The 15,366-nt window shown below is 40.0% G+C and overlaps 1 protein-coding gene across 1 annotated transcript in view; it reads left to right on the top strand.

Moving 5' to 3' along the window:
- The window catches only part of LRP2 (LDL receptor related protein 2), a 195,557-nt gene that overhangs the window by 132,052 nt on the left and 48,139 nt on the right, over positions 1 to 15,366 (top strand). The window contains exons 44-51 of the mRNA XM_056110472.1: positions 189 to 392; positions 909 to 1,151; positions 3,549 to 3,674; positions 4,380 to 4,499; positions 8,173 to 8,304; positions 11,491 to 11,692; positions 12,973 to 13,268; positions 14,584 to 15,100. Of these exons, the coding sequence (XP_055966447.1) occupies positions 189 to 392; positions 909 to 1,151; positions 3,549 to 3,674; positions 4,380 to 4,499; positions 8,173 to 8,304; positions 11,491 to 11,692; positions 12,973 to 13,268; positions 14,584 to 15,100 (1,840 nt within the window). The remainder of the gene's footprint in view (positions 1 to 188; positions 393 to 908; positions 1,152 to 3,548; positions 3,675 to 4,379; positions 4,500 to 8,172; positions 8,305 to 11,490; positions 11,693 to 12,972; positions 13,269 to 14,583; positions 15,101 to 15,366) is intronic.

The raw sequence follows: 15,366 nt of genomic DNA, 5'->3' as shown, positions 1-15,366 counted from the left end.
TGATGTAAAATTACTTAGATTATAATTGAAAGGTTGCTAGGGAGAATTTAATGGCTTATTTAATATAAGGATTTCGGCTTATACTATAGCATATAGAATAACATTCTTTGTAGAATATTGTTCTGGTAGAGAAAATGTGAATGTTTGTTGCATAATATTTTGCTCTTTCTGGGCCTATCTTTCATCAGGTCCCCATGGTGCTGAGTGCCGGTGTCCACAAGAGGGTCACTGGTATCTAGCCAACAACAATAAGCACTGCATCCAGGATAATGGCACACGGTGTGATGCATCAAGGTTCACCTGCTTCAATGGTCACTGCCTTTCACCCCGGTGGATATGTGACAATGACAATGACTGTGGTGATGGCAGTGATGAGCTGGAAATTGTCTGTGGTGAGTTGAACTCAGTGATTTTGCAGGAGCCTTTGTCTTGTGCTAAGTGTTTATTACACAGTTCTGTTGTGAGTGAAGAGGCTTGAAATCAGTGCTAACAACCCTGGAAAACATTTACTGAGACTCCAGCCTGCATTGTCTTTGATCACTTATAAGCTGCTCTAGATGCTAGGCATCTAGATGTGATGCTTTATTGGGAAGCACCTTTGTTTTGATAGAAAGCAGAGGAGGGGAATTCAAATCCCGACTAGGCCACTCACAACCTCCATGGTTCTGAGGAACTCACTGAATCTCTTTGGGCCCCATATAAGTAAGCTGCAGCCATTCTTAGTGTTTCAGTAAGGAATAAGAACATTATACTGAAAATAGAGCATTGATGAGCCTGAGTGATAGGACAGTGGAGAAGGTGCATGTGGTTGACCCAGGATTTATCCCTGTTTAAAAACCAGTTGTTTTATCTTATAGAATCTCTATAAACTTCAATCAAGAGCTTTTACCCATGTTTTTTCCTTTCAGCAATGCACACCTGTGCTCCCACAGACTTCACCTGTGCCAATGGGCGGTGCATACAGTATCGCTTTCGCTGCAATCACTATAATGACTGTCTTGATAACAGCGATGAGGAAGGATGCCAGTTCCCTAGCTGCAATGCAACCTCGGAATTTACTTGCCATAATGGAAAGTGCATTCCGCTTGAGTTTGTCTGCAATGGCGTCGACAACTGCCATGACAATGAGACTTCTGATGAGAAAAACTGTCGTAAGTTCATTTATGTGCTTTTGTGCCTTGGAGTTTGAGGTGCTCAACCTTGGGAGATGAAAACTCCTAAAAACAAAGACTTTCTGAAGATAGAGAACTGGAAATGGATCAGTATTTATTTTAATATGATCTTCTAAATGATTTTTTCTGGGAAATAACAAAAGCTCTAATAGTTTAATGATTAGGAAACTATCATTGACTATTTTTAAGATCAAATATTTTGTCCTTGTTACATATAGACCTGCCAGGTTAAAATACCTTTCCAATCAATACTGGCAAATTTATTGTGATCAATAATTGTACAAAAACATAAGTAAGGTGTTAAAAAAACTTAATTCTCCCCATTTGTTCTAAACTTCTTTTTAGAAAATATTTTTTTCTTTTCCTTTCTTTCTTTCTTTTTTTATTTTTTCTTTTTGGGTCACACCCAGCAATGCTGGATTGCTCCTGGCTCTGCACTCAGGAATTACTCCTGGCAGTGCTTGGGGAACAATATGGTATGCGAGGGATCTAACCTGGGTTAGCTGCATGCAAGGCACATGCTCTACCCACTGTACTATCACTCTGGTCCCAGACATACATAAATCATGCCATTATAATGCTCAGCAAAATCAAAAGTAGTTAATATATTGTCACTTATTTACAAAATATATTTTAAGAGTTGCTCTGTACATTGCTTTGGGATATTCATTAACTCCCTGCTTTCTCATATGTGACAACTATTCCCACTTTTTTTCTCCGTTTAAAATTTGAGGGGATGGAGAAATAGCACAGTGGGTAAGATGCTTGCCTAATGTAGACCTACCCAAGTTTGATACTCAGTACCCCATATGGTACCCTGAACCCTACCAGGAGTGATCTCAGAGCACGGCAAGGATAAATCCCTTAGCATAACTTTCAAAAAGACAGACAGAAAGATTTAAAAAAAACACCAAAATTAAAAATTTAAGAATTTTGTTAAATAGAATGGGATGGAGTCAAGATTGACTGCATGCAAGGCAAGTGCCTAGCACCTGTAGTATTTCTTTATTCCCTCTGCCTTTTTTTTCCTTAAATGTTATTTTTGATTTGTCCTGTGAAATATGAAATAAGCTACATTCTAGATGTAATCAATTGCTTATTTTCACAATTTAATTTCTATTTTACACCTCTTATTTTTTCTTAATTTGAGTTTAGACCTATACTTTTGAATAAATTAGCTTCAGTTCTTTGGGTAAGGATATTTAATCAGGTGGAGCTAAATATTTTCTGTTGAATCCATGGGTAACAATTTTACTGTTGGTTAGTGGTTGATTGTTTCCATTTAAATAATGATAAAATTCATGGACTTAAAAAATCAGTATGATCTTTCCATCAACCATTTACATAGTGGTCTTATTTTGATGCATGATGTTGTATTACTTTTTCTTTTTTTAATTTCTGAAGATCAAACTCATGACTTGTGCATAAAAAGTGTGTTTCTGCTAACACATCTGTTATTAATTTAAGGGTTAACTAAAAGTCTCAACTTTCTATTATTACTCACTCATTTCTTTGCCACATTTTAAGTGTCACAAAGAAGAAAGTTGCCTTGCTAACTATTTTTACACTGAAATATAGTTCTCCAGAACAATTTCTTGATCCTTGTCAGTTTGAAAAGTAATATGTTGGTAATCAGTGAGCACAGTTTTGCTTTAGTTTTTATATTACATTAATTGCATGAATTTTTACTTTTTTAAGTAAAGTAAGGCCCTCCCGTTGATCATCAATTTGCTCGAGCTGGCCCAGTAACGTCTCCATTGGAGACTTTTTTGTTACTGTGTTTGGCATATCGAATACGTCACGGGGAGCTTGCCAGGCTCTGCCGTGCGGGCGAGATACTCTCGGTAGCTTGCCGGGCTCTCCGAGAGGGACGGAGGAATCGAACTCGGGTCGGCCATGTTGGCTGCATGCAAGGCAAATGCCCTACCGCTGTGCTATCGCTCCAGCCCTAATTGGTTTTAATCTAGTGGGGTTATTTATGATTTTCAGTGCTCTCATCCCATCCTCTTCACTTCTCTCCCTTCGTCTCCTCTCCCCTCCCCTTCCCTACTCTTCTCTCCCATCTCTTCTATCTTTCACAATGGAGATAGAGCCTAGGCTTCATGTATACATGCAATCCAAACACTGCAGCGGAACCTCATCTCTGCTTCCTTTCAGTCTTCTATATCTCAAAGTGGTGCATTTCTTTCCTGAGACTTGAAACTTGCCACTTAACCAAAGATTCCTCATTGCTTTCTTGCTTCCTTTCTGCTGCTTTGTGTTTTTCTGCGTTAGGTCTGTTTGTGTTCTGCAATAGATCTGTTAGAAATGACACTCTTCTGGATATATATGTGTGGTGGATGCATTTAAGATGTTTACCTGGTTGTTCTTTTCAAGCTGCTCAAACTTGCCAACCTGGATATTCTAAGTGCGAGACTTCAGGTTTTTGCATTCCTCGTCTTTACTTATGTGATGGAGATGATGACTGTGGAGATGGGAGTGATGAAAGCACCGTTTTCTGTGGTAAGAGAAACCTCTTTCTCTATCTGGGACATAATGGGTGCATTTTAAACTGATATATGATCTGGGTGTTTTGGGGAACAGTTTCCCCAACGTGCCCAGAAACATTGTGCACTGGTCAAGGCAGACATGGGTCGAAGGAAGACAGGCACAGAGAAACACCTTCTGAGAGCAGCTGATGGCTATTCACTTTATTGCCATACACACATTTTTATAGAGGGTCTCGGCTTACAAGAAGGTCCAGTCACATAAAGTTTAGCATTATTGACCTATCATAAAGCTCTCCTACTTTGCTTTGCCCCTGTCCAATCCCAATCAAGGCTAGTTGCTGACGTAGGATGACCTGCTCAGCATATGTGACAGTTTCTGCGTGAGTGGTGCACATGACTAGGAGCTTGAGTGATCCTCAAGGCCTAACACCCTGTGCTGACATCCTGGTCTTGCCAGTTTTTCCCAGATACTCCCTTTTGTGAGGCTTCACTTCTGGGTCACTTTGCAAGGTCAGGTCTTAACTGCTCCATTGCCATCACATGGGTGTAGGTGCAAATTTCAGTTTTTATCTCAAATTGACTTGATAAATAGATGCACTGTACAGGTGCATTTTGATATGATTGGATTGTTGTCAGAAGCTAATATGGAGATAGCTAATGCAGACTGATGGTAAAAACCCTATGTTTTCTCATAGTTTTATCTCTTTCCCTCCTTCAGCCACTCAGACATGTCACAGCAGTGAGTTCCGTTGCTCGGATGGGCGCTGTATTCCTGCCCATTGGCACTGTGATAAGGAGAGAGACTGTACCGATGGCTCAGATGAACCAAGCACGTGTGGTAAGATATAGACAAATATAAAGAGCATTATGATGCAATTAAAAAGCTTCTTTGAACTACTTCACATACAGAATTCATCATGGCATTTGGATGTTTGTATTCCCTGTTCTCATGGTTAACTGAGAGACTGAAACCACTCAATATTCATTTATGTAAAATGTCATAATGTGCCAGGCAGATAGTACAGAAGTGAGGATTTATTTCTTTGCTAACCTCAGTTTAACCCCTGGTACTCTGTGACCTTCTGAAAATCACTGACTGCATGCACACCTGGACGCCCCTGAGCACAGCCCAGTGGCCCTGCTGATCCTTGGCTTCACAGCTCTTTATGCTCTATCACTGAGTGATCAAGCCCAGTTGTCCAAGAACCAGTAGGAATATCCCCTGGGAACTGTGAGCACTGCTTGGTAGGCACCTCCTATCCCCAAAACAAGAGCAAAAAGAACAAAAATTCCACAGGGCACTTGTGGGTTGCTGGTCAGCATATGGATAATGCTGATTAATGCTATTGAAATGAGACTGTGTTGGTGGACTGATGATGCCTTGAAATCCATTCATTTTAGTGACATTTGAATTAGGGTTTCTAACTTTGGCATAGTTCTGCCTCTTTGGCTGTGGGAAGGGCCAGAAGTGACTGGAATAATCAGATATATAGGTAAGGGACTCTGGTTAGTAGTTCTTATTGTCTGCCCTATTTTAGGTTCAATTTATTTTCTTTACCAATACCATCATGTAAATCAACTTCAAGCCATTGTAGTTTCTTCCAACTATTTGACATACATCACAGAATCTCTATGTGAATACATTCTTATAGTATCCTGGAGCATTATTTTAAAAACATAATAAGCTGTGCACAAAAATATTAAATCTTCTTTTCTTTGCCCCTCTTCAATCCTATCACTTCTAAAAGATAATTGCTATTAAGGGTGTTTTTAAATTATCTTTATGTATCCTATATATCCTTTGGGTGTTTTGTTGTTGTTGTTGTTGTTATATTTATTTATTGAATCACTGTGGGAAAAGTTACAAAGCTTTCAGGTTTAAGTCTTGGTCATACAATGATCAAACACCTCTTCCTTCACCAGTACTCATTTTCCACCACCAAGAACCCCAATGTACCGCCCCACCCCGCCCTATGCCTGTGAGGCAGATGATTTCTACTTAACTCTCTCTACTTTGGTTGTATTCATTATTTCGACAAAAGATGCACCATTATTGTTTAGAATTTCCCCTCAACAATCAGAACTGTTGAAAAGACATTGTGAAATCATTTATTTTCTATAGCTGGTTATGAGAACCACATCGCGGCCATGTGATTTTGGATTTCTGATATTTTACTAATTAAGTCTGGAGGGATTTCTGCCAAGTTCCAGATAATTATGAGATTGGTTTCTGTGCGTCTGGTGCCATGGCCATGCCGGAGAGCTAGGGTGGGGGGTGCAACTCGTGACCTCGGTAGGACGTGAAGGATGAGCCGGTACCGCCACCCCATCCCATGAGGCTGCAGTTACCTCATCACTGCCGGCTCATACCTAGCTTTCCATTAAGCTCTGAGGTGGCGGCCAACTTGCTACGAGGGTGGGGGAGGAAAGGCGAAAGGGACAAGACACCCGTTCCCTCCTGGGGAGGCATGGTGCCATAGTTTAATGCATATTCCATTCACTTGCCACAAGCTGCCGGGCTCTGGATTAAGTCCTTGTGCCTCTGGTGCAATGGCCGTGCTAGAGAGCTGCTTGTGGGGGGCAACTCTATCCTGTGTTTTTAAGACACAGTTTGGCTCTAACCACATATTTTACTATTTTTAATGCAATTTTCAGCCCCATTTTTTTCAGCTTAATGATTGATTATAAAAATATTAGTAAAAACAGTCTCCATTTTTGGCTGCTATTCTTGTAGGTTTATCACTTCTTTTTTTATGTTTTTAAAGTATACCTCCTTGCTTTTTTTTTTAATTGATTCACTGTGAGGTACAATAACAAAGCTTTCATGTTTGAGCTTCAATCATCAAACACCCATCCCTCCACCAGTGCATGCTTTCCACCACCAAAATCCCCAGTTTCTGCCCCTCTCATTCCACAGCTTCCCCTGCCTTTGTGGCAGACAATTTGCACAATCCTCTTTCTCTACCTTAGTTACTTTTGATATTTCAAGACCAGTCTCACCACCACTCATACGTGCCAAAAAGGCAATGCTAGACGAAGTGTTTTGTATTGCTTGTTATAGATAGAGTATAATGCTCTAGGAATTCTGAAATTTTAATACTTAGGGCTGGAGCGATAGCACAGCGGTAGGGCCTTTGCCTTGCAAGCCGCCTGCCTGGCCGAGCTGATTCCATTCCTCTGCCCCTCTCGGAGAGCCCAGCAAGCTACCGAGAGTATTTCACCTGCACGGCGAAGCCTGGCTAGCTACCCGTGACGTATTCAATATGCCAAACACAGTAACAACAAGTCTCACAATGGAGCAAATCGATGAACAATGGGAGGACAGAGATGACAGTGCTAGGGTCTGAAGAGATCAGAGATCACTGCAGAAGAGGCTTGGGTCCAAGATTTGTTTGTGTGTCTCTGGATCATGGTGTGGGAGCTTAAGTAGATGGTGGCTGGATGTGGTGTCATCTTAGAGTTCCATTGGGGTGGGGTGGAGGGGAGGAGAAGGGCCCACTCCTCCCCTGTCCTGTGAGTCTCCTGGTATTTGACACCGCCAGCACTCATACCTGGAGCTTGTCTCTGACTTGTGTTCCTACAGGCAGAGGGATGACACCTGTCCCCATCTAGAGTAGCCTAGTGGAAATCCTATTGCAAAGTCCAGGGTCATCTATGCAGCAAATAGCTTGGGTCCGAGATTCATTTGTGTGTCTCCCCTTTTCTAACTTTATGGTTGCTTTCCTTTTTTCACTGAAAAACAATGCTGAAATAGACATCCTTTTAGAAATTTCTTTGCAATTACCTGGAGATTTTTATGTTTTTATTTTGCTCTGTTTTTTTGCTGCAAGCTATCAGTGCTCACATGTGCAAGGCATGCACCCTCTTACTGAGCTATATATACCTGGCTATTACAATGGATTTCTACAGGTAATATAGCTGTGTCAAAGGCAATGTCTCCTTAAACGACCATATAAAGCACAAGGGTCATTAAGGTTATTTATCAATTTAATTATTTAAGTATGTATTGAACTTGTATGTTCTAGACTTTCTGGCTACATTAGTGAATTACACAAATGTTCCTATCGAAGTGAAATTTAGGTTTTAGGTAGATGGAACAAGCAAAAGACAACCAATAAGTTAATTTCATCATACTTATTGGAGGTGGTGGTAAGTACTAGAAGAAAAGGTCAAAAACCAGGGAAACAGGTATGCTGGGTGGATGGCTTATAGTAACCAAGCCAGTTTGTGATGAAAAGTAGATTTTTAAATAGAAACATAAGAAATTGTATATAATTTAAGTCTTTTTGAAGGACAGCTGCTAGTATTCTCTGTTATAGCTAATAAAAGTATTGAATCTAAATCCAGTAACAAATATAATTAGGACTTTGCATTGTCTTAGCTACTTCAATCTTTAACCATTGATGACTATTATTTCTGTAGAATGTAGCATAATAGGAGTATTCAGCATGATAGTGTTTGGTTTTAAGTTTTCTGGACTGCAAACCAAGAATACCTTTTATTTGTTTCAGAATACCATGAGCCAACATGCTCAAGTTCTGAATTCAGGTGTGACAATGGGAGGTGCATTCAAAATAACTGGATCTGTGATGGTGATAATGACTGTGGGGACATGAGTGATGAGGATCAAAGACAAAATTGTGGTAAGTGAAACCAGTTAGTTCATTTGCATTTACGTTCCAGGGAAAGTCAGTTGATTATTTTTTTCTGTCTTTGGCTAGTGATTATCAGGTATATTCCCTTTTAATTGAATGTACACTGATAGGATGTTACTTTAGATTTTACTCTGGAGTTGTTTGAAATCATTCACTCTAATGATGAAAAATGAATTTAATGTTTTTTAGAGGAAACTGTGCTCTATATCTCATAGATTTCATAAGGAGAGTTCAGTTGGCCTCTTATAAAAGTATCCTTTACTTTTATAAGTAAATTAGCAGCAATTAGCTGAATCTCTAGTTTCATCTATCTCTGTATACATTTATTTGGAGTAGGGAATTGAGGAAGAAATAATTCTTTTTTAGGGGTGGGATTGATAGTACAGCAGGTGGGGCACTTGCTTTTTATGCAACTGACCTAGTTTTGACCCCCGGTATCCTATGGGGTTCTTCAAGTACTCCCAGGTGTAATTCCGAAATGAAGAGCCAGGAGTAATTCCTGAGCATCTCCAGGTGTGGCCCCAAACCAAAAGAAAAACAATTCTTTTTAGTGGATTATGGATATACTATAGAATTTCATATTCCACCATAGAGTATGAAACTCACAGGTAAAGTGTCTCAGACTAGTATCTTTCTGTTGTAGAACAATGAAACCAACAACTTTCTAATAATTGCATTTGATCAGTGTTTTTGGCGGTGATCCAATGTTCCTTGAACATGTAATTTAATCACTGAAGTTGTTGTTTGGCAGCACTGCAAACATGACTGTAGCATGTATGTTTCTCTCACTTTCCTTACCAACCCCCCTCTTCTTAAAGTTGGACAGAATTAATATCTATGTTAATTTTTAATAGTTTTCTTGAAAGTCATGGTCTCTGTGAACTCTTGTTTTATACCTCTAATTCTATTAGGCATTCACAGTTATGATGTACCTTTACAAAAACATTTATTTGCAGTGAAAAAAAAATGGCTGTAGAATTTTATGACTCAGAACCATATAGTTCATCATTTTGAGCTACAATATTCTCACCTGTAGTGTAAAAACTATACACGCGGAAGGTTGTGTGTTCACGGGCTCTCTGGATGGCTCTATCTCACCGCCTGTGTTCGGTTCCCTAGAGCCGCTGTGTGTGGCCTGGATCGGAACGGCTGTTGGCCAAGGGCAGATGAAGGAAGAGATGAGGGCCAGGCCGGTTGATCTTTGTAGCAGTTTATTACAAGGAAGTTTATCCCATAGAAGAAATTTATGTTATGGAGGGCCTGGTTCTCTCAAGCACAAGTTCTCCTTACACTAGTCTCTCGGTAGTCCATCTTTCAGCCCTGCTCGCTCATTCTCCAGCTCCCTTCTAGTCTGGGCTGACACTCCACCCAGTCAGGTAGCAAAATCAACATAAGAAAGCCCTTCCTGACTGCCCAAGGGCAAAATACCTCTTAAGGTGTTTTTCTCTTTTCCTCAGTCCAATGAACTATCAACTATTCCTAAGGTTATGCAGGAAGTACAGAACAGTGTTATCCTACCTGTACAACTTATAAAAGTACTTATTTCATATTATACTTGTGCAACCTAGAATGTGTTATCAAACTTAAGACATTTTTGTAAGCTAAAATATGTTTTAAAATGTAAGGCATGTTTTGTATGCAGATCCACAAAATGGAAGTAGTTTTATAAAACCCTAAGGGAAATTTATGATATTTTATTAAATTCCTGGAAAACTTGGTGAAGGGTTTATTATCTTATGAAAAAATATTTAAAACCACTGCACTGCACTGTCCTCCCATTGTTCATCGATTTGCTCGAGTGGGCCCAGTAACGTCTCCATTGTGAGACTTGTTACTGTGTTCGGCATATCGAATACGTCACGGAATACTTTCGGTAGCTTGCCAGGCTCTCCAAGAGGGGTGGAGGAATCGTACCCGGCTCAGCTGGGCCAGCTGCGTGCAAGGCAAGCGCCCTACCGCTGTGCTATCGCTCCACGCCATTTATTTTATTATTATTATTTTTAAAAAATTTTTATTAGTGAGACATCATGAGGTACAGTTGTAGACTTACAATTTTTTGTGCTTGGGTTTCAATTATACAATGATCAAATACCCATCCCTCAACCAGTGCCCATTTCCCACCACCACGGATCCCAGTATCCCTCTCACCCCCCAAACCCCCAACCCACCCTACCTCTGTGGCAGGGCTTCCCTTTTGTTCTCTCTCTCTTATTGGGTGTTGTGGTTTGCAAAAGAGGCAATGGGTGGCAATCATGTTTGTTCTATAGTCTACTTTCAGCATGCTTCTCCGATCCTGGGAGGATCCTCCCAACACCCTTTATTTGGTGCTTCCTTCTCTATCTGAGCTGCCTTTTCCCCTAGCATGTGTGACTGGCCTCCAAGCCATGCGACAAAATTCCTGGTACTAATCTCAGCCATTATTGGGTATTAGTCTCCTATTTTGTTACTTTATGTTCCCCAGATGAATGCAATCTTTCTATGTCTATCCCTTTCTTTCTGAGTCATTTCGCTTAACATGATACTTTCCATGTAGTACCACTTGTATGTAAATTTCATGACTTCGTCTTTTCTAACAGCTACATAGTACTTCATTGTGTAAATGTACCAAAGTGTCTGTAACCAGTCATCTGTTCTCGGGCACTCAGGTTTTTTCCAGATTCTGGCTATTGTAAAGAGTGCTGCAATGAACAAACAATTACAGATGTCACTTCGACTATACTTTTTTGCCTCTCTGGGATATATTCCCAGGAGTGGTATTGCTGGGTCAAATGGGATCTCAATTTCTAATTTTTTGAGAATCGTCCATACTGTTTTTCAAAAGGGCTGAACCAGTAGGCATACCCACCAGCAGTGAGGGAGGGTCCCTTTCTCGCTACATCCGCGCCAACACCGGTTGCTTTTGTTCTTGTGGATATAGTCTAGTCTCTGTGGTGTGCTCCACCCCACTTAATACCAAAAGCAACTCGCTGTGCTATCGCTCCACCCCATTTAGTACCAAAAGCAACTAATATACTTTTTTGGGATATGTTATATTATTATCATTACAGAAATAGATTTACCTCCCTGTTTTCCTCACTTAAGTAATGTAAACAGGAGAAAAAAATGGTTCAGAATGATTTTGACTGCTAAACTGAGCTCTCATGTGGCTTCTTACCTTGTTTGCTTTTGTCTCAGGGACTACCACTTGTCCAAGTACTTCATTCTTCTGTGTAAATAGTGTGCCTCCAGCCCTAAAATGCATCCCACTGTCTTGGGTCTGTGATGGTGATTCCGATTGCTCTGATGGTTATGATGAAATGCAGAATTGTACCAGAAGATCTTGTAATGAAGGTGATTTCACTTGTAATAATGGACTATGCATCCCACAGTCATTCAGGTGAGTTGGGGATTAGTAAATTCCCTAGCAAACACACTTGCAATTTCTGACCTTTTGGGCATAGGTCATTCACACTGTTATCTCATTTTGATTTGTATTTCCCTGATAATCAGTGACGATGAACATTTTTTTCCTTATACGTCTGTTGGTCATCCATATGTTTTCTTTGGAAATGCATCTTTTCAGGTCTCTTCCCATTTAAAAATATTATTGTGGAAACCACTACCAACAGGAATTGTTGGTGTTAGTGGTGGTGAGGTGAGCCTGCAGGGCTGTAGTTTCAATACAAGGCCTCTGATATGTATTGAACCATGTCCTCTATTCTTTGTAAGTCCAAGTTTCAATGGGCTTGTTTGTGTTCTTATTTATTTCAGATGTATAGTATATGAATATTTTATCATGGTAGATTGTCAAATATTAGCATTTCCAGTCCCAACCCAAGATTTCTATATATTTAGAATGAATTTTGTTACTGTCATTACGACTCCATTCTGGAATTAAGACATTCATGTTGTCTTCTAATATTGTGGATAAGGAAGGATACTTTGGCTCACATAGTTTCAGAAAGAAGCATTTTCTCATGCCATGTGGGAATTCTAACTTCATGTGGGAATTATAACTTATAACGCCAAATAACTTCTAGAATTCTAAAAATGCCTTAGTCCTTTGTCACTATTTCATGCAGGTCTACTAGTTTTTGTTCATTGCCACCATAGCAGCTCATATCTCTTGCTAGATAGCAATAATAAAAGTAATCATAATGAAAGTAGAAGGAACAGGACTGCACTGTTTTTTGATGAAAAGCCATATGTCCTTGGAGGCATATTGAATAATGTTAACATTTATAATATAGAGCATTCATTCTTTGAGTTTTCATTTGGACATGGGCTCTTCTATCATAAGCTAATCAGAAATCATAATTTTTGTTTGGGAAGCAAGCTCTCTCCTTGGTGAATAAGACCTAATGAACAACACCAAAATTATAAATGTTGTATGTAAGTGACCGCCTTGGGGTAAATGAATGCATCTATATGTTTAGTGGCTCTAGACTCTAGACTCATAGCAACTAGAACTTGGAGAAAATATGTGGAATACTATTAAATACTTCTAGACATAGATGGGGTATGTGATTCTGGCAGAGAGGGAACTAGGACACTGGTGATCTGATAATTAAAATGGTCAAACAGGCATAACAAGGCAAAACAGGGAAGAGAGCTCGCAGCTGTAGCATTTGACAGTTGTTCTCAATGTCTCAATGTGGCCCTGGTCTCATACTCCAGGTGTGACCGGCATAATGACTGTGGTGATTACAGTGATGAAAGGGATTGTTCATACCCAACTTGTGGACAGCTTCAATTCACTTGTCAGAATGGGCGCTGCATTTCTAAGTCCTTTGTTTGTGATTTGGATAATGATTGTGGAGATAATTCTGATGAGCTTCCGGACTTGTGTCAAGCCCCGAAAGCCACTTGCCCTCCACACCGATTCCAGTGTGACAATGGGAACTGCATTGAAATGGTGAAAGTTTGTAACCACCGAGATGATTGCTCAGATAACAGTGATGAGAAAGGATGTGGTGAGTAAATAGAAAACCTGGTAAATAAAAATGGGAATTGGCTGTGGAGATAATTCAATTGGATATGATTCCCAGTAGCACATGATCCCTTGAGCACTGATCTGGGAGTATCCATGGAGTTCCTCCTCAAAGGGGGGAAGTTGGGATACTTTTTAAAACATTATGTGAACAATTCTGTGATCAATTCTATGGTTGGTAAGGTTAGTACTCAGATATTTTGAGGACTAACTCATCAATTACACTGTTCAAAAAGAACAGAAGATGGAACAGATTGAGGATGTCAGTGTCTTCCAGTGCTGTTAAGTAGGAAGACAATGTTCATTTTTCCAGAATTCCTTCAATTGTTTATTTCTAGTCTCAGGTGATTGTGATGTTTTTAACACTCCACCCCCACAGCCACAAATGAGTCCACCTATAATGGATAAAATATAGAATTAAGAAGGATATGTCCTACTCCTAGTGATAGGTTTTGGGTGAATTGGTCATGATTCACAGAACTGGCAGAGGAATACCCACACAGAGTTCACGCGGTATTTTGCAACTGACTGGTGTGGACCATCACAGCACTGAAGTAGGAGAGGCCACAGTATCCCCTATCTTTGTCCAGAGACCACTTTACTGGCTTGGGAGTAGCCAGTTTCACTCTTTTATTTCCACTGTTCTTTCTCTCTTCTCTTGCCACTTTTCTTTAAAAAAAAATATAGAAATAGAATTCTAACTCACACTAAATAGTTATGTTAATTTTCAAAATCATTGATGAAGGAATCAGTTGAGGGAATCGATTTTTTTTAATTGAATCACAGTGAGATACACAGTTCCAAAGTCATTGTGATTGGGTTTTAGTACTATAATTTTCCAGCACCCATCCCTTCATGAGAGTGCATTTCCCACCACCAATATCCTCAGTTTCCCTCCCACCACACCCTCCCTGCCTCTATGGCAGGACTCTCTGGAGCATGGAACAGATTGAGGATATCATCTATATCTCTTTACCTATCTGGTTGACACAATTTCAATAGTAACTTTTACAATCTATGACCTCTAGAAATCACAAAACTCCTTATCTCATTTTAGAATGATTCATTAAGAATCAGGGCCATTCTGGGGTCCAATAGATAGAACAGGGGTAAAAGGTGCTTGCCTTGCACAAGGCCAATCTGGTCTGATCCCTAGTATCACATACTGATTCCCCAGCATTCCCAGGAGTGACCCCTGTGCACTTTTCGGTGTGGCCTAAAGTCAAAGGAAAAAATTGAGTCACTGGTGTATTTTTCATGAACATTTCAGTTCTCTAATGTTTGCCTTTTACTCACAGGAGTGAACGAGTGCAATGACCCATTACTCAGTGGTTGTGACCAGATCTGCACAGACACCCTTACTAGTTTCTATTGTTCTTGTCATCCTGGTTACAAGCTTCTGTCTGATCATCGGAGCTGTGTTGATATTGATGAATGCAAGGAGACGCCCTTTGTCTGTTCCCAGATGTGTGAGAACACAATAGGCTCTTACATCTGTAAATGTGCCCCGGGCTACATACGAGAACCTGATGGAAGAACCTGCCGGCAGAACAGTCAAATTGAGCCCTATCTCATATTTGGCAATCGTTATTATTTGAGAAATCTCACTATAGATGGCCAGTACTACTCCCTCATTTTGCAAGGACTGGGTAATGTGGTGGCTGTAGATTTTGACCGAGTTGAAAAGAGAATGTACTGGATTGATGCTGAGAGAAGAGTCATTGAGAGAATGTTTCTGAATATGACAGACAGGGAGATAGTCATAAGCCATAATCTGCCATCTGCAGAAAGTCTGGCAGTGGACTGGGTTGCCAGGTAAGGAACCAAACAGAAGCTTTTGTAAGATTTTTTTTTTGTATGTGTGGTTTGAAATGTTCTAATCATGTATTCACACTGAGAGGGAAATAATATTTTTAACGATTAATTTGGTGATCCCCTTAATGCTTCATTTTTCGTGTGTGTGAGTGCTTTTCCTTCTTCCAGCTAGGTAACCAATACTTAAACAGACTTTGAATATTAGGGAACACAGACCCTAAAATTGAGTGGCTTAGAGTCTGGCATTCTGTTTATGGGAAGGGCAT

This window comes from Sorex fumeus, unplaced genomic scaffold (genome assembly GCF_029834395.1).
Source record: "Sorex fumeus unplaced genomic scaffold, SorFum_2.1 ptg000009l, whole genome shotgun sequence".
Taxonomy (NCBI): domain Eukaryota; kingdom Metazoa; phylum Chordata; class Mammalia; order Eulipotyphla; family Soricidae; genus Sorex; species Sorex fumeus.
This window is presented reverse-complemented; position numbering and strand designations above follow the sequence as displayed.